This window comes from Anolis sagrei, chromosome 1 (assembly GCF_037176765.1).
Source record: "Anolis sagrei isolate rAnoSag1 chromosome 1, rAnoSag1.mat, whole genome shotgun sequence".
Lineage (NCBI taxonomy): Eukaryota > Metazoa > Chordata > Lepidosauria > Squamata > Dactyloidae > Anolis > Anolis sagrei.
The window spans coordinates 157185548-157209879 of record NC_090021.1 but is presented as its reverse complement, the minus strand read 5'-3'; the positions used below and the strand labels follow the sequence as shown (position 1 = coordinate 157209879).

Here is a 24332-nt window from a genome sequence, read left to right as displayed (position 1 = left end):
ACTGACACCAATAACAGGGAAGATTGTAGAATAGACAATTAAGGAAGCAGTTTGCAATCACTTAGAAAGGAATGCTGTGATCACTAGAAGTCAACAAGGATTCTCAGAAACAAGTCATGCCAGACTAAACTTATCTCTTTTTTTCAATAGAGTTACAAGCTTGATAGATACAGGGAATGCTGTGGGTGTATCATATCCTACCTTCAATACCCGCAATGCCACAAGAAAACAAGAAAAAACAGACATGTACAATCATAGAATCATAGAATCAAAGAGTTGGAAGAGACCTCATGGGCCATCCAGTCCAACCCCCTGCCAAGAAGCAGGAATATTGCATTCAAATCACCCCTGACAAATGGCCATCCAGCCTCTGCTTAAAAGCTTCCAAAGAAGGAGCCTCCACCACACTCCGGGGCAGAGAGTTCCACTGCTGAACGGCTCTCACAGTCAGGAAGTTCTTCCTAATGTTCAGATAGAATCTCCTCTCTTGTAGTTTGAAGCCATTGTTCCGCGTCCTAGTCTCCAAGGAAGCAGAAAACAAGCTTGCTCCCTCCTCCCTGTGGCTTCCTCTCACATATTTATACATGGCTATCATATCTCCTCTCAGCCTTCTCTTCTTCAGGCTAAACATGCCCAGTTCCCTAAGCTGCTCCTCATAGGGCTTGTTCTCCAGACCCTTGATCATTTTAGTCGCCCTCCTCTGGACACATTCCAGCTTGTCAATATCTCTCTTGAATTGTGGTGCCCAGAATTGGACACAGTATTCCAGATGTGGTCTAACCAAAGCAGAATAGAGGGGTAGCATTACTTCCTTAGATCTAGACACTATGCTCCTATTGATGCAGGCCAAAATCCCATTGGCTTTTTTTGCTGCCACATCACATTGTTGGCTCATGTTTAACTTATTGTCCACGAGGACTCCAAGATCTTTTTCACACGTACTGCTCTCGAGCCAGGCATCCCCCATTCTGTATCTTTGCATTTCATTTTTTCTGCCAAAGTGGAGTATCTTGCATTTGTCACTGTTGAACTTCATTTTGTTAGTTTTAATCCTGCACTTAAACTGTCTCCTCCACCATGCCGTGAAACTACATTCCAATAACTATAGAAATAACTTTACTGCTACAGTTACAATGTCTCAAAAATTCTCAACTTAAACATATAATGTAGTGTGCCATAGTTACACTTTTTTTTCAATGGAAAGAAGAGCTGATTGCGAATAAATATATTTTAAAGTTAGTTATTACCAAGCTGTGCTCATTAATAGATATTTTTCACTTCAAATATGCACTGAGATAATGGAAAATGCTAGGGATGGGTCAATACTAATTATTCTTTGTACAGTAGTCCCCAGGTGGCTTTCCTGCCAGCAACCTTTCCGTTAAATAATTTAAACAGGATTGAATAATACATGGCAGGCTCCCTTTCCCATTCGTCTCAGTTGCATCAGTTGCAGTGAAAAGAATCAGGAGTTTTTGCAAACAGAAACTGACAGAAAATACAGTATAAGCTTTTGCAAATTCAAAATCACTTCGTTAATGAGAAATGGTCTTTAATGGGTCATGATTATATAATACTAGCTGCCCCCTGCCACACGTTGCTGTGGCCCAGTCTGGTGATCTCGAAAATAAAGTAATGTGAAAGTGTTGGTTTCTAATATATGTAATTTCTTTCTGCTTGTGGGTAAACAGTATTTCTTGCTGTTTCTTTGTTGATGTAGAAATTGTCTGGTTTGCCTACTCTGGAATAGGCAACATATCATTGTCCTTCTTTAGTGGTCCCTTTCAAATCTAGGATACTATATCTGTGTGTGTGTGTGTGTGTGAATCATATATATCTATTAGGGTTGGTTAGGTTCAGTCAGAATCTTCGTTACTCGGAATGAGTTCCGATAAAATTCCTTTTTGAAGCGCTTTCGAAGCAATTTGGGAAACCCGGAAGTATCCTTGTATTTTGAAGCTTCTTCCGCCATTTCTCTTACAAATCAGGAAGTGAGTTGGAAGGTTTCCTTACTCTCCCTTTCCTTTCTCTCCCTCCGCTTTTAAAAACTGCTTTGGAGGGCTTCCCCTCCGTTTCTCTCTCTCTCTCTCTCTCTCTCTCTCTCTCTCTCTCTCTCCCCTGCAGCTTTAAAAGGTCAATGCCCACCAAACCCTTCTAATGTTTTCTGTTGGTCATGGGAGTTTTGTGTGCCCCGTTTGGTTCAATTCCATCATTGGTGGAGTTCAGAATGCTCTTTGATTGTAGGTTAACTATAAATCCCAGCAACTACAACTTTCAAATGACAAAATAACTTTTTTTGAGTGATGGTCACTTGTTGGCCTGATAGGTTTCTTGTGGCCAAATTTGGTGTCAATTTGCCCAGTGGTTTTTGAGTTATGTTCATCCCACAAACGAACATTACATTTTTATTTATATAGATGTTGACGATTTGAAGAATTTTCATTTAATTTAAATTTTAGGTCCCTTCTTCTGTCTTTTCACCTTGTCTCTGATCTTCATATAGCCTTTTCCAGTTTCTTCAATGGAAATTAAACTGAATTTTTCATAGCAGATTCACTTTAACACTTTTCTTAAATTATTTAATAATAATATTAATATCTACAAAGAAGGTTCTACAACTTTCATTTAGATCATTAGTAGGTTAGTATTTATATCATTTTCTCATTATCCTACTGTCTCTCTTTCTGTACTTGCATCAAATATATTTCCCATCTGTAACTCTTGGGGTCAAATGCTCTTCTGATTATTTAAGTTGGTGCCTTTACCCAGTTGCCTTGGAGTTCTCCCCACCCTCTCACCCTCGGTTCTTGTTGTTGTTGTTGATGTTCTTGTTGTTGATGTTTGGTTTCGCTGTTTTAGTTTTCAACATCACAACCTGGGGGCTGTTGGCAGGGGTCCTGCATCCAGTATGGAAAATTTTCCCCTCTCAATGAGGGGTATGTTGTGTGGGGGTGCAGGTGATCCCAAGTGTCATGGACAGAAACTAGCACTGCACCCCCCATCAATCCTGGGGTTCATTGGTTCAATAGCGGACTGTCCCATACCTTGATCCAGAATCCATGTATGGCTGCCAACCCTGTTTGTAGTTATTATCAATAAACAAGTTGTGACTTTTTTTTTATCCCAACACTGTGTGAATCTGTATTTGGACTAGATCTAAGGGTGGTCACCCTTGCATGTGCAATACAAATTGACTCATTTCCTCTAAGCTTTTATTTTGTATATGCAACGTTCTCTACGTGGGGTTGCCTCTGAAGACTGCCCGGAAGCTCCAACTAGTCCAACGAGTTGCAGCCAGAATACTAACACGAGTGGGGTACAGGGAGCATACTACTCCTCTGTTGCATCAGCTCCACTGGCTGCCAATTAGCTTCCAAGCACAATTCAAAGTGCTGGTGTTAACCTATAAAGCCCTAAACGACTCCGGCCCAGTTTACCTGTCCGAACATATTCTCCCCTATGAACCATCTAGATTGTTAAAATCGTCTGGAGGGGCCCTGCTCTCAGTCCCACTGGCCTCACAAGCAAGTCTGGTGGGGACGAGGGTCAGGGCCTTCTCGGTGGTGGCCCCTCGGCTCTGGAACTCTCTCCCACTGGAGATCAGAACTGCCCCTTCTATCTTGACATTCAGAAAACAGGTGAAAACTTGGCTCTGGAAAATGGCATTCGACGAGTGAGTCAATATTCTGTGATATGGATGGATTTTGACGAATGACGAACAATGATTTTATTGTGACGACTGACCATTGTAATTATTTGACTGCATTTTGCTATTTTAATGTTTTTAGTTTAATATGTAATATGATGTTTTTTAATGACTGTTTGTGATATTACTGTTGGAAACCGGCCTGAGTCCCTCGACAGAGGTGAGAAGACCGGTATACAAAACTGCTAAATATATTTTATATTTTTAACATTTCAAGGTAGGCTTGAGATATGTGAATTTGAAAGACAGGAAAGCACTAGTAAATAGTGACCAACTGTAAAGAATATTTTTGGAGATGGCTTTCAAATCTTGGTTAGGCCATTCCTTTCTCAGGGCAAAGAGGGCACTGTTCATTAATAGAGCCGGTTCACATTGACCTTGGTAATTCAAGCATCTATTGGTTAATAATGCAATAAATAAATGGCAGTTGTTTATTATCCATCTAAATTAGGATTAATCTCTGCACTGATAAGCTATGGGGTCCTTTATTACATCAGTCAAGTAAAACAAACATTTTTAATTAGTTTCTCAGCAAGTTAGTAGATATTAGCTCTGGAATAGTGCCTTTGTTTGCTAAGAGACTATATGTTTGGCTCCATCAAAATTGGTATATTCCGACAGATTTAAATCTGACAGATTCAAAATAGAATGGAAGAAGAAAATAAAAGGAAATGTGGAAATTCTTTGCTGATTAATTTTGGAGTTGGGGGAAAAGAAGAAAACTTCATATCTCACCACCATGTGTGCTTCAGTGGCTATATTAATTAGACATGTGCCTGATTGAAATAACCTATAAAATGAGCTGCTGAAAATAGTTCTGTCCCTTGGCAAGCCCAGGGACCAACTGTGTAGAAGCAGAAGTCAAGTTGGTAGCGTTGCACCAGACACTGAAAACCCAATTCCATTTGAACATAACCGATCTGATCAGAATCTGAAGGTACTTGGATGGAAGATACCTGCGAAATAATAAGGCTCTCCGAATAGGAATAGAAAAGAATCCTACTTGATGTTGGCTGCAGTTGAGACTTACTTAGGCGATCCCTCATTTTCTGAGGAGGATTGTCTTCCAGTATTCTTGTGGGTCCGTATGTGGCTGTGGAGCCCTATTCTTGCTCTGCATCTTCTTCCACAGTGAGGACATTGGTTTCCAGGTGGAAGGCGGTCTCGGTCAGGGTTGGCTTGATGCGCCTTCCTCTTGTCATGCTTCTCCCTTTCGTCCTCCATTCGTGCCTCTTCAAATTCTGCAGCATTGCTGGTCACAGCTAACCTCCAGCTGGAGCGGTCAAGGGCCAGGGCTTCCCAGTTCTCAATGTCTATGCCGGAGTTTTTAACATTGTCTTTGAACCCATCTTTAAATCTCTTTTCCTGTCCACCAACATTCTGTTTTCTGTTCTTGAGTTCGGAGTAGAGCAACTGCTTTGGGAGACGGTGGTCAGGCATCCGGACAATGTGGCTGGTCCAGCGGAGTTGATGGCGGAGGACCATCGCTTCAATGCTGGTGGTCTTTGCTTCTTCCAGCACACTGACCTTTGTCCGCCTGTCTTCCCAAGAGATTTGAGCGGCTGAGAATATTCAGCTGGGTGAACCCATGGTATGATTCTGTAGAAGACAGATCCCAATCTTGCTGTAATTCAGCATCCTGCATATCTGGCTTCCATGAGTATATAAGAAGATCCCTACTAACTTAGACTAAAGGTTTATCTAGTTGCCTGTACGAAGCTCACAAACATGATGTAAACTCAGTAGCACCCTTCATTTCCTAGACGTTGGCATTTGGAGCAGTTTTGGAATAGTTAGTTAAAAGGAATAATAATAATAATAATAATAATAATAATACTTTATTTATACCCCACCCCCATTTCCCCAAGGGGACTCTGGATGGCTTACATGAGGCCGAGCCCTACAATACAGTACAGAGATACTAATAACAACATACAAAGACAATAAACTAAAAAAAAATACAAAAAACAATATAAAATCGCAATTAAACACAGAAAATAAATCACAGTGGCTAGGGCCAGTAGCGAGGATTAAAAGTTTAAATGAGGTATGGTATTTTTAATTTGTTCTTTCCTCCAACAACTATGTATAACCAAAATTCATTATGATTGTAAATAATAATAATAATAACAATAATAATAGAAAACATCACCCTTTGTGTTATAATGGCTAATTATAGTTACTTTTGCAGTTAAAAAATGGATGGATGGATTTATAGTCTCACTAAATGCCACAGGAAGCCAGTGATTTTTACTCTAATAAAAAAGAGAATGTGTCAATTTCTACTAAATCAGTCAATTTCAACAACTATTCCTTCCTAATAGGTAATATCAAATTCCTTCATCTTTGTTCATACAATAATCTTACTCCTATGGTCATTATCATGGATTCCATGACAATGTCCATGGCTCCTTTTCAATAGTTCATCCCTAATTCCCAAAAGAAATTGCTTTGGTATTAGTTGAATGTTAACCTTTAAGATTCCTTGCATCAAACTATATATTTGAACCAAGAACTTTTAAATCTTTTCACATCTTCAACACATAAGATAAAATGTCTCTTCATATTGGCCACATTTCTAATAACGTTTTTATACATTATAGACAATTTATCGGAAATTGTATACAGTGGTACCTCTACTTAAGATCATCCCAACTTAAGAGTATTTTGAGTTAAAAGATGTCACTCAGTTCGGTTTTGCTTTGACATAAGAGCAGCATTTTAAGTTAAGAGCTAGCACCAGAGGGAGTGCTAGTGGGAGAGTCAAAGCTTTAGGGCCGTGTGTGGCCTGTAGCATCACATGTAGCCAGATAGAGTGCTGCCCTGTGGCAGCCTTTTGTCAATGCCAAAGGAAACGTAGATTACTAATATTATCAGGTCCAGCACATGGAATAAATTTTTGTCTTTTGTTTCAGCAAGACATCTTGAGCCAGTCCTGAACAGAGTCAAATTCATTTAGCAAAGCAGTGTAGTAATAACATCCAGTCATTGCTTAAAAGAATAATCTCCATTACATTGGTTGAAGCCCCTGACTTGCCATTGGGTGATCTCAACTATCACACAACACTGCGTTCCTTAGAAGTGGCAATCCAACTTACACTGCTTCTTCATGTACTCTGACATCTTGCTCATTGTTATGAATCCCTTACCTTAGCTGGCTGCCTAAAGCTTAAGGAAGTGGGACTGGTGAAACCACGGCATCCATTTTAGAAAAGGGAGACAAGGAGAAGCCGTCTTAGTTAGGTTTGCCTTGAGGGGGCATGTTCAAGACTTGGAGGGAAAGTTAGAAGGCTAGGATTGGCTAGAAAGATGGGGGCAGAACCTAAGTGGTTTAGAGGAAAAAAGTGTCTTTTAAACTGAGGCTTAAAGTCCCAGTTTAGCTGGTTAGGGTTTGGAGCTGTTAGAGAGAAGAAGTGTTGGTGTTAGTCAGAGCGAGTTTGGGTTTGAAGAAGAAGATTGGGTTAGTCTTTTGTGTAGTATTCAGAGTAGCTATTGAGGAGATAGCCGGAATACTGTTTTGTGGAGCAGTACCCCATTAGTGGTCTGTTCAGTTCCTAAGGAAGTCTAGTTCAGGGTTTTTGGCTAGATTCCTTAGGGGGCTTTTTTGGGAGTTACTTTCAGAGATTCATTCCTGAAGTAATTTTCTGTGGTGGAACTTTTGAAGACTTGTAACCCAGAAGTTTTTTAAGATCTTTACTCTAATGCAACCACAAACTTTTTATAACAGTATTTTACTGAAACCATTAAGCATTTGTACCTGAATATTTCAAGCCTGTTCAATAAACATTCTTGTTATTTTATTCAACTTATACCAGCTTCAGTGTGAATACCTTTGTGGTCAAAGTATTACTGAAGTCACCTTCACAGCAGCTTCTAAGAAACTATAGTGGCACAGTGTGTGTTACTGAAAAAACTCTCAATATTACTTCAGCCTGATTATTATAGAAATGGTGGCAGCAGAAATCTTTTGAAGAATCATTTTAAGTATCTCAGTTCCAGTGGTACTTTTAAATATACAGTTGGTTCAGCAACCATACTCCCTCTACCTTTTGTGAGCTTCATAATTTTGGCAGAGCAGAGTTAGGATTTATTTATAGATATTTCCCCGTCTAAATAAATTAATTAAAATCTTCTCTGCTACTCTCTCTGCGTTATTATAATTTGGTGAACAGCATGTTTTATTATACTCATCCTTTTTTGCTGATGGTTTTTGTTCCTTGTGAAGGAAGAAGAAATGGGGGAAAGAGTTTTTTTCTGCTGAATTATGTATGGGAAGCTAAATAGGCACAGCAGGGAGACAAAGTACCTGAATGTCTTAAATTGTACACAAAATCAACCAATCATAGTTCTGGGGAGTGAGGGCCTGTCCTTGCATTATCTGGGCTGTCTGAGATGAAGCAACAACTGTGCCCTGATAAAAAGGGGGTTGGATTGGTTATTAAGTTTATAGACCAGTGACCAATCCTACAGCTGAATCGTCACAGTCTAAGATGGATGAGAAGCCCAAGGAAGAGAAGCATTCAGAGGCCGCCTTGTACTACTATGATGTTTCAAGGAGGGAAATAAGGATCAGCAGATACCATCCTGAAAACCAACCTGGTGTAGTGGATTGAGTGTTGGACTGTGACTCTCCAGATAAGGGTTCAATTCCATTCTCAGCCATGAAAACCGACTGAATGATGTTGGCAAGTCACATATTCTCCACTCTATAAAAACCCATGATTCCTTCATGTTAGGGTTGACATTAGTCAGGAAGAATTTGAATACACACAACAATAACGTATAATTCTATATGGGAACTAGAGATCATGGCCTGGTTGGAATTTAGGAACCATAAACTTAAAATCACTTTTCTGTACATCAAAGTCTGTCCTTCAGTTTTTATAGGAGCAGAATACTGGGAGTTGATTTTCCTTTAAACTCCTGAAGTGCTGAAGCTTGGTTTCAGATGGGGATCTGTCTGGTGATTTATCCTAGATTCTTGCCTCTCTCTTACTATTCATCTGATCTAATCTGATCTCTTTTTTCGATAGAGTTACAAGCTGGGTAGATGCGGGGAATGCCGTGGATGTAGCATACCTGGATTTTAGTAAGGCCTTCGACAAGGCTCCCACGACCTTCTGGCAAACAAATTAGCCCAATGTGGGCTAGGCAAAACTATGGTGAGGTGGATCTGTAATTGGTTACATGGATGAACCCAGAGGGTGCTCACCAATGCTTCCTCTTCATCCTGGAAAGAAGTGACGAGCGGAGTGCCGCAGGGCTCCGTCCTGGGCCCGGTCCTGTTCAACATCTTTATTAATGACTTCGATGAAGGGCTAGAAGGCAGGATCATCAAGTTTGCAGATGACACCAAATTGGGAGGGATAGCCAATACTCCAGAGGACAGGAGCAGGATTCAAAATGATCTTGACAGATTAGAGAGATGGGCCAAAACTAACAAAATGAAGTTCAATGGGGACAAATGCAACATATTCCACTTTGGCAGAAAAAACGAAATGCAAAGGTACAGAATGGGGGATGCCTGGCTTGAGAGCAGTACGTGTGAAAAAGATCTTGGAGTCCTCGTGGACAACAAGTTAAACATGAGCCAACAATATGATGTGGTGGCAAAACAAGCCAATGGGATTTTGGCCTGCATCAATAGGAGCATAGTGTCTAGATCTCGGGAAGTCATGCTACCCCTCTATTCCGCTTCGGTTAGATCACACCTGGACTATTGTGTCTAATTCTGGGCACCACAATTCAAGAGAGATATTGACAAGCTGGAATGTGTCCAGAGGAGGGCGACTAAAATGATCAAGGGTCTGGAGAACAAGCCCTATGAGGAGTGGCTTAAGGAGCTGGGCATGTTTAGCCTGAAGAAGAGAAGGCTGAGAGGGGATATGATAGCCATGTATAAATATGTGAGAGGAAGCCACAGGGAGGAGGGTGCAAGCTTGTTTTCTGCTTCCCTGGAGACTAGGACACGAAACAATGGATTCAAACTACAAGAAAGGAGATTCCATCTGAACATGAGGAAGAACTTCCTGACTGTGAGAGCCGTTCAGCAGTGGAACTCTCTGCCCCGGAGTGTGGTGGGGGTTCCTTCTTTGGAAGCTTTTAAACAGAGGGTAGATGGCCATCTATCAGGGGTGATTTGAATGCAATATTCCTGCTTCTTGGCAGGGGGTTGGACTGGATGGCCCATGAAGTCTCTTCCAACTCTTTGATTCTATGATTCTATCATTCCAGCCTCCTTAGTGAGGTAGCACTATCAGACATCAGCCAACAGTGCTCAAGTTCAGCTAAGTGGCATATTGCTGCTGTGGACAGCCATGACACCGGAGTGACCCCTCTGGTGGTTGCACAGAAATGCCAAAGTGTTTTTGGCACAGCATCCCAGATGCCGGGTCAATCTTGCTTTTCTGGTCAGTGTAGAATAGCCTCTAGTAAGTTTCATGGCCCCAGAACCATGTTCAGAGGTTCACCCTCATTCTCTGAAGGACATTTCAATGTGATCTCAACCTTAGCCTTCACAATGTGATCCTTAGCCTTCACAGTGTAACGGACACGGAATAATGGCTTCAAACTACAAGAAAGGAGATTCCATCTGAACATGAGGAAGAACTTCCTGACTGTGAGAGCCATTCAGCAGTGGAACTCTCTGCTCTGGAGTGTGGTGGAGGCTCCTTCTTTGGAAGCTTTTAAGCAGAGGCTGGATGGCCATCTGTCAGGGGTGATTTGAATGCAATATTCCTGCTTCTTGGCAGGGGGTTGGACTGGATGGCCCATGAGGTCTCTTCCAACTCTTTGATTCTATGATTTATGGGAACTAGAGATCATGGTCTGTTTGGAATTTAGGAACCATAAACTTAAAATCACTTTTCTGTACATCAAAGGCTGTCCTTCAGTTTCTATAGGAGCAGAACACTGGGAGTTGATTTTCCCTTTAAACTCCTGGAGTGCTGAAGCTTGATTTCAGATGGGGATCTGTCTGGTGATTTATCCTAGATTCTTGCCTCCCTCTTACTATTTATATTATTTCTGTTCACCATTCAATGCCTTGCAACTGACTAGATGGACGTTTGAGCTGGTGATAATGTAGGTTGTGCCACATGTGCTCTGTATGCTTTTCCCCACACGCATGAAAGCCATCAGTTCAGTGCTATGTGATAAACATCACGTGCAAACTCATCCATAGCTCTTATCTTTCGGCCAGATCCCTTTGAAACTTGATGAGAGGATGCATGAAGCAAATAAAAATAGCAGTCATGTTCTCAGCAAAAAACATTGAGAATGTCATCTGCTGCTGGAATTGTATTTACTTTTGTTATCTAAATAATTAAGCATGTTCTGGATGCAGCACGTTTGGTATGGAGCCATTCAGCAGCAAAATGTGATGAGTGACATTTCATGTTTCTCAGTAACCATATGCTGCTCTTGCTAAAAACGAGCCCTTTATACGTTGCCAAGTCTTCCCTCTTTTTAAAAATAACTCAAACAATTATATGCTGTTTCATTTTTTCCTAAAAAATAGTTCCCATACCTTTTTCCTATAGAATAGAAGTGGGCATTAGGGACATTTTTCACCCCTCGCATCCCATCTCCCACTGATCACACCAACGCTGCACTGGAAATGATAGGGTTGAAGGGAGTTGGAGAGTTTAGAGATCAGAGATTAGAAAAAAAAAGACAATATGCCATGTCTACACATGTTCTAGAATACTTTCCGGAGATACAGCTTAATGATGTAGCATTAGAAAATGTTGACCATTTCCGCTACCTTGGCAGCCACCTCTCCATCAAAGTCAACATCGACGCCGAAATACAACACCGCCTGAGCTCTGCAAGTGCAGCATTTTCCCGAATGAAGCAGAGAGTGTTTGACATCCGTAGGGATACCAAGGTGCTTGTCTATAAAGCTATTGTTCTCTCAGCCCTGCTATATGCCTGTGAGACGTGGACTGTCTACAGACGTCACATGCAACTCCTGGAACGATTCCATCAGTGCTGCCTCCGGAAAATCCTGCAAATCTCCTGGGAAGACAAGCGGACAAACGTCAGTGTGCTGGAAGAAGCAAAGTCCACCAGCATTGAAGCGATGGTCCTCCAACATCAACTCTGCTGGGCCGGCCACATTATCCGGATGCCCAACCACCATCTCCCAAAGCAGTTGCTCTACTCTGAACTTAAGAATGGAAAACGAAATGTTGGTGGACAGGAAAAGAGATTTAAAGATGGTCTCAAAGCCAACCTTAAAAACTCTGGCATAGACACTGAGAACTGGGAAGCCCTGGCTCTTGAGCGCTCCAGCTGGAGGTCAGCTGTGACCAGCAGTGCTGCAGAATTCGAGGAGGCACGAGTGGAGGGTGAAAGAGAGAAATGTGCCAGGAGGAAGGCGCGTCAAGCCAACCCCGACCAGGACCACCTTCCACCTGGAAACCAATGCCCTCACTGCGGAAGAAGATGCAGAGCAAGAATAGAGCTCCACAGCCACATGCGGACCCACAAGGAAACCCATAATGGAAGACCATCTTACTCATCCAACGAGGGATTGCCTAAGTAAGAAGTAAGTAAGAATACTTTCAGGTCAGTTTTCAAGTGGAAAATAGCCCAGGAGCCACTAGTAATTACAATAAATAGGGACTTAACCACATATATCTAAAGATCCACTGCCAAGCTGGTGTTGGAGCTACCAGCCTTTGCTATATCCAAAAAATTGTATCTATGGAGTTTAGTATAATATCTGAAATTCCGCTCTTCCTTTCCAATGATATCTTCATAACAACACTTAGGGATTCCAGGCCTCCAGAGGACATGATCTCCACTGCACAACAGCTCCAAGAAAAATGCAGGGAACCAAATCAACATCTGTACATGGCATTCATTGACCTTGCAAAGGCAGTCAACACAGTCAGTCACAGTGCTGTCTGGAACATCCTCCAAAAAACTGGGTGCCCTAATAAATTTGTGAATATCCCGCGACTCCTCTATGATGGCAACTGTCTTGGACAACAGTGGCTCCCAAAGTGACCCATTTAAGGTGGAATCAGGTATCAAACAGGGATGTGTTATTGCCCCAACCTTATTCTCCATCTTCATCTATCGGACAGATGGCCAGCTATTTAACCTCAGCAGACTGAAAGCCAAAACCAAGGTTACAACAACATCTGTTATAGAACTCCAATATGCTGATGACAACGTCATCTGTGCACATTCAGAAGAAGACCTACAAGCCACTCTAAACAACTTCGCAGAAGCATACGAGAAGCTCGACCTATCATTGAACATCGAGAAAACCAAAGTTGGTCACGGGAGTCCTGTGTGCCACATTTGGTTTAATTCCATCATTGGTAAAGTCCATAATGCTCTTTGATTGTAAGTAAACTATAAATCACAACAACTACAACTATAAATCGCAACAACTACAATGACAAAATCCATTTTTTGAGTGATGGTCACTCCTTGGGTTAGTAGGTGTCTTGTGGCCAAATTTAGCGGCAATTCACCCAGTGGTTTTTGAGTTATGCTAATCCCACAAACGAACATTACATTTATATTTTGTATAGACTAGCCATCCTCTGCCACGCATTGCTGTGGCCCAGTCTGGTGATCTGGAAAATGAAGTAATGAGAAAGCACTGGTTTCTAATATATGTAATTTCTTTATGCTTGTGGGTAAACAGTATTTCTTGTTGTTTCTTTGTCAGTGTTGATGTGGAGATTGTCTGGTTTGCCTACTCTGGAACATGCAACATATAGTTGTCTTTCTTTAGGGGTCCCTTCCAAATCTATGATACTATATCTGTGTGTGTGTGAATCATATCTATCTATCTATCTATCTATCTATCTATCTATATCTATGACTGGAAGACTCTTTGTCAGGAGGGCTTTGATTACATTTTCTTGCCCTCGTGAAGGCAATTGGGTGGCCTTAAGTATTTTCTGTTGGTCATGGGGGTTCTGTGTGGAAGGTTTGCCCCAATTCTATCGTTCATGGGGTTCAGCATGCTCTTTGATTGTAGGTGAACTATAATTCCCAGTAACCACAACTCCCAAATGTCAAGGTCTATTTCCCCCAAACTCCATTTGTGTTCATATTTGCGCATAAGGAATATTTGTGCCAAGTTTGGCCCAGTTCCATCATTGTTTCAGTCCACAGTACTCTCTGCATGTAGGTGAACTACAATTCCCAAACTCAAGGCCAATGCCCACCAAACCCTTCCAGTATTTTCTGTTGGTCATGGGAGTTCTGTGTGCCAAGTTTGGTTCATTTCCATCATTGTTTGAGTCCTCAGTGCTCTCTGGATGTAGGTGAACTACAACACCCAAACTCAAGGTCAATGCCCACCACTCCCTCCTAGTGTTTTTTGCTGTTCATGGGAGTCCTATCTGCCAAGATTGGTTCAATTCCATCATTGGTGGAGTTCAAAATGCTCTTTGATTGTAGCTGAACTATAAATCCCAGCAACTACAACTCCCAAATGATAAACTCATACATTGGGTTATTAGGTGTTTGCTGGCCAAATTTGGGGTCAATTCCCCCAGTGGTTTTTGAGTTCTGTTAATCCCACAAACATCACACACACACACACACACACACACACACACACACATATATACGTGTGTGTGTGTGTGTATGTGTGTATACATATACACATATATATATATATATATATATATATATATATCACAAACACACATATATAGAGACATACAGAGAGAGAGGTGGGAGAGGGCCCATCAGTTATGTTTTGAAATTACAAATTATCTAATGGAGAAGAACTCCAGCTTTCAAAGGAACTGCAGGACCCTATCCAAAAGCTAGTAAAAAACAAACAAACAGAGATACTTAAATGGCTTCTGTGGCTTTTTACTGAGGCCCAGGGGACATGGCAAAGCATTTTTCAGTGTTAATCATCTGGCAGAGGAACAAACAATTGCATTACACCCTGTTCTTTCACATTTTTCATTGTGTATCAAAAATCGGAGAATTCCATTAGGAACTGGCCAGATTGGGTCATAATCTTTATCGTTGTTGTGGTTGCTCTTATTGGACAGAAGATAGTTGGATAACATAAATGGATCTGAAAATGAGTAATTGACCAGATGGATATGCATTATTCTGAGCTAGGAAAAGCAGAAAGATCTGCAGCACAATTGGAAATCCCTTGTAACAGCATAGAGTGGGGCAGAAAGAATATCTATCGCAATGTTAGAAGTCTGTCCGAATCTCTCCTGCAGAGCCTGTCTTCAAACACAAAAAGGGAAGAGAAGAAGACTGGTTCAGAAGAAATACATTGATTTTTTTTCTAGTGAGTCAGACAGAGAAATATCTGTTATATGAAATACAGAGAGCATATCTAATTTACATAATTTCCCAGTGTGAGAAACATGGAAAACTGCTTTCTTAAATAATAAAAAATATGCTGGGAAACCATGTTGTGAAACCAGATCCTATTCAGCCATGGGAAGGTTAGTTGTCAACTTGAGGCAAGCATAACTCTCTCAACCTCCAAAGAACTTTGAATGGGGGAGATTTGAATGCAATTTTCCTGTTTCTTGGCAAGGGGTTGGACTGGATGGCCCAGGAGTTCTCTTCCAACTCTATTTTATTTATTTATTTATTTAGAGCTTTTATAACCCGGTCTTCTCGACCTCCGAAGAGGGACTCAGGCCGGGAAACAACAGGAAATTCATACACAAGTAGGATAAACATAATAGCATCGTAATACATTAATACATAAAATACATTAAAATACAGATCATACAATTACAAAAAGCCAGGTCGTCAAAGTAAAATCACAAATTCGTCACCATCCGCCGGTGTGGTCAGCAGTTATTGACTCGATCATCATTCTGCAAAGGCTATATTCCAAAGCCAAGATTTTACCAGCTTTCTGAAAGTCAGGAGAGAAGGGGCAGATCTAATCTCCAGCGGGAGAGAGTTCCATAGCTGAGGGGCCACCACCGAGAAGGCCCTGTCCCTCGTCCCCACCAAACGCGATTGCGAGGGTGGTGGGACCGAGAGCAGGGCCCCTCCAGAAGATCTCAACAACCTTGATGGTTCATAGGGGAGAATACGTTCGGATAGGTAAACTGGGATTCTATGATTCTGCGAACGCAACAGCAAATGCCCTCTGAATAAATCTTGCCAGCAAAATGCCATAAGCATCTTAGAGTTACCATAAGCCAGAGTTGGTGTGAAGCTACAAAACACTAATGACCAAAAGGGTGCTGGAGTCAAGGTCACGAACACAGCCAGCAGTGCATGTGACTCTGGAGCTTCATTTTGCCTACCCATAATTGATAAGAATTAGACTATAGATGTTTAGAATGACCATCTTTAACAGCTCCCTTTCCAAACTTCCTACAGCTTCCCTTTGTAGAAGATGGATACCATTTTTTTCATAACGGCTTGGCCAAAGGCCGACGGCGGCGCAGTCTTCAGCACCAGCTTCGCTTAGAAAAAGATCCCAGGGTAAGTGACTTTTATTCCATTAGTGTTGATGACTATCTTATAATATATTTTTTAATCCCTTGGGCAGCATTGAAAAGGAATTACAGAAATCCATGGAGGATGAAGCTACCATCCACTACTGGCCATAATGGCTAAACAGGCTACTTTCAGGATCTGGAGGTCATTAACCTTGAACTACTAGTAGGAGAGAGCTATTGTCATCATGTTCCATTTATGAATTTCCTGAGAACATTTGTGGGTCACTTCATGAAACAGAGTTGATAGGTGGTTCATCTCATCCAATGGGACTCTTCTGTGTATATTTATGTTTAATGTCTTCATGGATGGTGAATCTGTTCTATATCCAGGGGGTTGAGAAATTATCTAATATAATCAAATGTATCTCCCAAATGGAATCATTTCACAGTGCAGAGTTCTAGAAGTATGATTCTACTTCAATTACAATGGCTACACCTTATGGAATTGTGGGACTTGTAGTTTTGTCAAAGGCATCAGAGTAGCTGAGAATTGTATATCATTTTCACCAACAATAACTACATCAATGTTCCTTGCTTCAGGCCCGTTGATTCGGGGGGGGGGGGGTGAGTTTGGTTCAGGGGGGGCTGAGTTTCGGGGGGGGGATTAGTATGAGTGAAAGAGGGTCTACCCTAGTAAACCTTTTGTATCATTATCCCAATACCCCCATGCATATGGGATATATTGAGCATGGTGATCAGATCATGATATGAATAAACATAACAGTTTAAATAATGCACCAGTAAGGCCTTCTCGCGGACTACCATGAGAATTTCGGGGGGGGGGGGGGGTGGCAGGCTACATGCCTGCCGGGCTACATGCCTTGCTTATTTCTTTTTCTAGTAATATTTTATTGATTTTTTAGAAAGAAAGAAAGAAAGAAAGAAAGAAAGAAAGAAAAGCATACAAAAGATACAAAAAAGAAAGGACACACACAAAACATTCAAACATAACATAATCCAATTAAATGATAAATACAGAGACACTACTTCCCTCCCTCCCTTTGAGGTAGAGGTTCTTCTCAAGACTTCTTGTGTTCCATTTGGGAGAAAGTGAAACTTAAGTACCCAATGCTTATTCTTGTGGACTCCCCTTCCATGTCCCCATATCTTGTGGTGCTGGCACAAGAAAGCTTATAAGTGTCATGTATTATGTTCTGCAATTGATGGTGGTTGGTGATGGAAGGGTTAATGTAAGTATTAGTTCTAAAGAGTTTAGTAATCTGTAAGTAAGAGTTCATGGGTGAAAGCAAGTAAGGGTGGAGGTATGCAAGAGATAGGTTGCAGCTGGGTGTTTCTGGATATAAGGAGCGAGCCTTGGGAATGATCTTTGGGAGGAAAGTATTTGTCATATTTTGGTGGTGGATGCTGCTGGTTTTCTCCCAGGTCTGGATTTTTTGTATCCGGACCTGTTTCCTGAACTCCTAGAATCCTGGAACCTTGAATCTTTGGGCTGCCTTTTGACTACAGTAGATTCTTGATCTTGTTGGCCTTCTGATGTCCATGACCTGAAAGCTCCGTATTGTTCAGAATGCGGCAGCCAGGTTACTCACAAGAAATCCCATGAAATGCCATATAACACCAGTGCTGCAATATTTACATTGGCTTCCAACTGAGTACCGTGGCCTGTATAAGATGCTAGTTCTGACCTTTAACTTCTTTACGGCCAGGGTCCATCGTACCTTAGGGACCGCCTCTCCTTCTCCCATCATCGGAGGTCGCAATGTCCAGACCAACGCGACTTACTTGACATACCGGGTCCTAGAGAAGTGCACTTGGAAAGTACCAGACGCAGGGCTTTTTCTATTTCTGCCCCTGCCTAATGGAATTCCTTGCCACCCTACATGAGAGCCATGCGTGACTTAGGGCCTTTTACTCTCGCACTTAAGACCTGGCTTTTTACTAGAGCATTAGATCTCTGTTAATTTTTAAATTCTGTATGTATGTATTTTATCTTTTACAATTTAGCTGTAAATCGCCTAGAGCATTCTCGGATGGAGGGCAATTAATAAGTAATTAAAGATGATGATGATGATGATGGACGTTATGTATTCAATTCTCAGCGTTTGACCACTGGACTGGACCCTTTAACTACGGTGTAGCTTTTGCTATCAGTTTTTGTTTATTCTGTGGCTGAGTGCTATCTTTATGTTTTATATTTTGGACTAGTAAAACAGCCAGAAAGTAAGTGCGGTTTTAATTAATCTGTTTAACACAAACTAGGTGTTTGTTTGATTCATCTCTGCCTCTGAATAAGACAGAGCCCTGGCATTGTGACAATAAGCCTGTCCCTTTGCTTCATGCTTTTTCAGTGCATTTATGTTGCACAAACTGAACACACCAACATTGAGGGCCCTCATGCCAGCTTTAAAGTCAACTTCGACTCAGAAATCATATTTTTTCACCTAGTAATTCTCACTCTGAGATTTATCTTCATGTCTGGAAACATAGGGTCAAGCAGCAATGCACTGAAGCTTCATTCTGTGCCAGAAGACTCGGGAATTAAACTTGGAAAATTTGTATCCAAAACAAGCAAGCAAATAAACAGGCAAATAAGAAATGGGCAAGTAAGAAAGGATACATTTAAAAGCAGTAAAAGCATCTTGTGTCCTACTTAATCTGATTATTTTTTTAAAATCAAAGTCTCGTGTCCTCCAAAAGACTCCATAGCTTCTCTGTGCTCTTCCCCCCTCCCATCTGCCACCCACTTAAACTTCCTTGTAGGAATCATAGAGTCCAACCTCCTGCCTTGAATGGAAAGCACAATCAAAGCACCCCTGACCAATGGTCATCCAGTCTCTGTTTATAAACCTCCAAGGAAGAAGTTTCACCACATTCCGAGGCAGAGAGTTCTACTGTTGAACAGCTCTTATGGTCAAGAATGAATATATATAGATATAGATATAGATATGATATGATATAAGAAAGAATTCCTATAACAATAAAAAAAAGCATATTGATGAAGTTTATGGAGGTCCAGTCTTAGGGTTGGAGGTCATGGGGCTCTCCAGAGTTACAGCTCCCATCACTCCTAACCAACACAGATAATAGTGAAAAATGCTGGGAACTAAATTTATTTATTTATTTATTTATTTCGGTTTCTTCTACCCCGCCCTTCTCACCCTGAAGGGGACTCGGGGCAGCTTACAAAGGCACAGATTCGATGCCAGCATCACATAACAGTAGTAAAACAAAATAACATCAATTAAACAGTTAAACAGTTAAACAACAATTCCTGCATTACAACCCTAAAACCAATAAAACAATACAAACCCAATTACTCCTCATAGACGGTCAGCGTTCGCTATCTCATAGTCCAATTTCCAATTCCACATTGTCAGTCTTGTCAGTCCTAGTCGTTTGGTTGTCCTTATCTAGTTGTCAGATTGCCCAAAGGCCTGGTCCCACAACCATGTCTTTACTTTCTCCTGAAGGAGAGGAAGAATGTTGATGCCCTAATTTCCCCCTAATTTCTCCCGGGAGTGAGTTCCACAGGTGAGGAGCCACCACCAAGAAGGCCCTGCTCCTCATTCTCACCAACCTCACTTGTGATAGCGGTGGGGTCGAGAGCAGGGCCTTCCCAGATGATCTCAGACTCCGGGTTGGGATGTAGAGGGAGATACGTTCGGCAAGATACACTGGACCGGAACCGTACAGGGTTTTGTAGGTCAAAACCAGCACCTTGAATTGTGCTCGGAACTGAACCGGCAGCCAGTGGAGCTGACACAGCAGGGGGGTAGTGTGCTCCCTGTATGACGTTCCGGTGAGTAGTCTGGCTGCCACTCGCTGGACCAGTTGAAGTTTCCGAACAGTCTTCAAGGGCAACCCCACGTAGAGTGCGTTGCAGTAGTCTATTTGGGATGTAACAAGAGCGTGGACCACTGTGGCCAGATCAGACTTCCCAAGGTATGGGCGCAACTGGTGCACAAGTTTTAAAGTTACTCAACAACGTCTGGAGGGCCATAGAATTCTCACCCTTAATGCAGATGTGCTAAAAAGAGATCTAAATGTAGCTATGGAGGACTTTATGTTAGTCCTGAACCTCTTGGGATAATGTACAGAAGTTTCAAATCAGTATGGAGTATTCCTTGAAAATAAGTTCCAGAACATTCCGAAACATATTTTTAAAACCCATTTTCAGAGTACAGTTGAGTGATTGCCAAAGATGACAGGTATTTAAGAGATGGAATAATGCTTTTGTTAGAATGGAAGACTTAGAAGTTTTCTGTCTTTTGTATTCCTTTCAATATATATAGTCGAGGAAGAGAGAGGCATAAAAGAAAAAGTACATAGGGTTATAATACAATTGTGTTCATAATTCACACCAAATACCTTGGTTGGTGGGTGGGGACTGAAGCTGAAGTGGAAAACAAACAAAAAGCGGCAATTCGAACGGTCTCAATTCTCAAGTCGTGAGGCACAATGGGACCACAGCCTGCACAGCATCAACTCTCTTATTGAACTAGAGAAGTGAAGACAATTATATTCTTTTACCTGAAAGCCATAACTGAAGGGAACGAGCCAAATATCAGAAAACATTTCTATGCCCAAGAGGAGTTGAGAGAAAATGAAAATGAAACACAAGACACTAAAAGCCATAGGCTGCTGTGGAAGTTATCAAGAATGTTGAGTTGTGGTTGCTTCCAGCCATTTACTTCCAGAATGTGTCAGGATCAATTCCTTTTCATTTTGCAGCATGGCTTGCCCCTACTGTTATTGTTTTTTTCTTCCAATTTCCTGCCTACACAGCTACAAAATAACTGTGTACAGGCAGTCCCTGAGTTGCAAACATCTGACTTACAAACAGAGGCGGCCCTAGGTAATTTCCAACGGTAAGCAAACAGTATTTTGGGGCCCCCCTCCCCAACCAATCAATGATATATATTTCCTGTTCATCGTGGGGGTTCTGTGTGCCATATTTGGTTCAATTCCATCATTGGTGGAGTTCAGAATGCTCTTTGATTGTAGGTGAACTATACATCCCAGTAATAGTTCACCTTGCCGCATTTGCTCCCTTGCCTGGCCCGCTTTGGGTCCAGAGGTGTGCCTGAAGACCCCAGCATTTGCACCAAAAGTCACCTCTTCTCCTGACTTTCTCCTCAGCCATTGGGATCGAGAGAGAGAGAGAGAGAGAGAGAGAGAGAGGTGGAGATGCCCAACTTTCCTGAAAGTAGGCGCAAAAACAAAGGAGGGAGCGGAGGTGGGAGATACCTCCAGCCGGAGGGGTCTCCCCCCCCCCTCTCTTTCGGTCCCAATGGCTGAAGAGAAAGTTAGGAGAATAGGCGACTTTTGGTGCGCATGCTGGGGTCTTCAGACTCGCCTCCAGACCCGAAGCGGGCCAGGTGCGGCAGCTCCACCCCTTGGCCCACCCGTGGATTGGGGAGAGGAGAGGAGGCGGGTGGAGTGCTGGGGTATCTGGAAAGGGAGCCAGTCGTGGGGAAGGGATTGAACGCGGACAACAATTGAGCGCCAGCTCTGCTCGCGCACCCGGTGGCCAGGAGCAGGAACGAGAGGGGCTAGGCGAGGCTCAAGAGCCCGACCCCTTTGGAAAGAGGATCGCCCGGCAGCGAGGCAAGAAAGCCGAGGCTCCCCCCGGACTGCTAGGGCTGTTGTGAGCTGAGGGGGCGCTCCTCAAGTGGTGGTCGAGGGGCATATACAGAGGTGCCTCTGCACCCCTGGCAAAAAAAAGTGTTCTGCGACCGCTTACTTCGCGTAATGGACGAGCCGCCCCTGCTTACAAACAACTTATAGTTAAGAATTAGGGTAATTATGGATGCGTCAAACTGCAACCATTGTATAATGTAGATGCACCCACAAAGGACCTGCAGCAGAGAATATGCAGCAATATGGAAGGAAGGGGAGCACAGAAACAAAAATGAGTGCCTTTATTATTTTATTTATTTATTTATTTATTTATTTATTTCAAGCATTTCTACCCCGCCCTTCTCAACCCCTGAGGGGGGACTCAGGGTGGCTTACAAAAGGCGCAATTCGATGCCTACACAAACAATAAAACAAAACATATATAAACAACCATTATAAACAATTAAAACAATCAATTATACATCACAATCAATAAAACCAATCTCATGCCCAGCTTGAGAATCCGTAAATTCATTCCACATTGTCAAATCCTATCAATTCTAACCGTCATTGTCCTTTATCTATCTGCCAGGTTACCCAAAAGCCTGGTCCCATATTCATGTTTTTATTTATTTATTTATTTATTTATTTATTTCATTTACTTATACCCCGCCCTTCTCACCCCGGGGGGGACTCAGGGCGGCTTACAGAGGAGGCACAATTAGATGCCTAAATCAATTGACAGCAATATAAAATACAAAAACAATTCAACAGTTAAATTAAAACATCAGTGCATAATAAAATATTAAAAAACAATCTCATGCTCGGGTTCAGAGTCCATATATTCATTCCATTCCATTTGTCCTTGTCTATCGTTAGATCCTTCATTTAGTTGCCAGTGTGTCCAAAGGCTTGATCCCAAACCCAGGTCTTCAGTTTTTTCCGGAATGCCAGAGGTCGCCGATCTAATCTCCCCGGGGAGTGAGTTCCACAGGTGGGGGGCCACCACTGAGAAGGCCCTGCTCCTCGTCCCCGCCAACCTCACTTGTGAGAGTGGTGGGGTCGAGAGCAGGGCCTCCCCAGAAGATCTTAAGCTTCGAGGTGGGATGTAGAGGGAGATCCGTTTGGACAAATACACTGGGCCAGAATTGTACTCGGAATTGGATCGGCAGCCAGTGGAGTTGGCGCAACAAGGGGGTGGTATGCTCCCTGTACGCCACTCCGGTGAGCAATCTGGCTGCTTCCCGCTGGACTAGTTGAAGTTTCCAAACAGTCTTCAAAGGCAACCCCACGTAGAGTGCGTTGCAGTAATCCAACCGGGATGTAACAAGAGCGTGGACCACTGTGGCCAGATCTGACTTCCCAAGGTAAACACTAGAAATCCCATACTTTCCTGCATATACTTCCCTAACTTTTTGAATTCTGCTCAAAAAGCCCATAAAGCTCTCAGGGCTGTTTCTTGTTTTCTTTCTTTGCTGTGAGTTGCCTAAGAAGACACTAGGAATCAAATGCCTATGTTGTTTTTTTTGCATATTGCGCAATCACGTCCACCATTAACGAAGCAATTCGGAATTTTTGGAAATTTTGGAAAGTTCCAAAAAAAAAATTGGGGAAAAAATCGGAATTCAATTCTGAATCAAACCACATCTGAAACGAGTTTTGAACCATTTTTTTAAATCAACCAAGCCTACTGAATATATTTTACAGATGAACCCCAAGAGACAGTTCAAGCTGCTTGGGTACCATCTGGCTACAGCAAAAGAGAACTGCTGCTCCCACCTTTAGATGTCTAACTTAGTCTCTGGAGAGCCAGGAATGCAGCCAGATGCTGCTTGGGTGCCCACATTCATACCTGGCCACTAAAAGATTGTGTTTGTATTGGGATGTGTGTGTCCTTTACTACAGGGTCTTATAATAATTTTTGCTCCAAAAGACGGATTACGGCTTATTTTCAGGGGATAACTTATTTTTCTAAATTGACTTTTTAATGGTTTTTTTTAAAAAAAACAAAAACAACTAGCTGTCCCCTGCCACGCGTTGCTGTGGCCCAGTCTGGAAAATAAAGTAATGAGAAAGTGTTGGTTTCTAATATATGTAATGTCTTTATGTTTCAGGGTAAACAGTATTTCTTGTTGTTTCTTTGTCAGTGTTGATGTGGAGAGTGTCTGGTTCGCCTACTCTGGAACATGCAACATATAATTGTCCTTCTTCAGGGGTCCCTTTCAAATCTATGATACTATATCTCTCTGTGTGTGTGAATTATATCTATCTCCAGGCCCGTAGCCAGGATTTCGTTTCGGGGGGGGGGGGGCTGAATTTTTTTCAGGGGGGGGTTTCGGGGGGGGGTTGGGGGGGCTGAGTCTGAGTGAAAAAGGGTCTAGCCTAGCAAACCTTTTGTATCATTACCCCAATACCCCCATGCATATGGGATATATTGAGTATGGTGATCAGATCATGATATGAATAAACATAACAGTTTAAATAATGCACCTTTAAGGCCTTTTCGCGAACCACCATGAAAATTTCGGGGGTGGGGGGCTGAAGCCCCCCGAGGCCCCCCCCCCCCC

General features: G+C 42.2%; 1 protein-coding gene across 1 annotated transcript in view; it reads left to right on the top strand.

Annotated features, from left to right (window-relative positions):
- PCSK2 (proprotein convertase subtilisin/kexin type 2) overlaps window positions 1-24332 on the top strand; it is a 175930-nt gene that overhangs the window by 22900 nt on the left and 128698 nt on the right. Inside the window, exon 2 of the mRNA XM_060784162.2 lies at window positions 16064-16168. Coding sequence (XP_060640145.2) covers window positions 16064-16168 — 105 coding nt within the window. The remainder of the gene's footprint in view (window positions 1-16063; window positions 16169-24332) is intronic.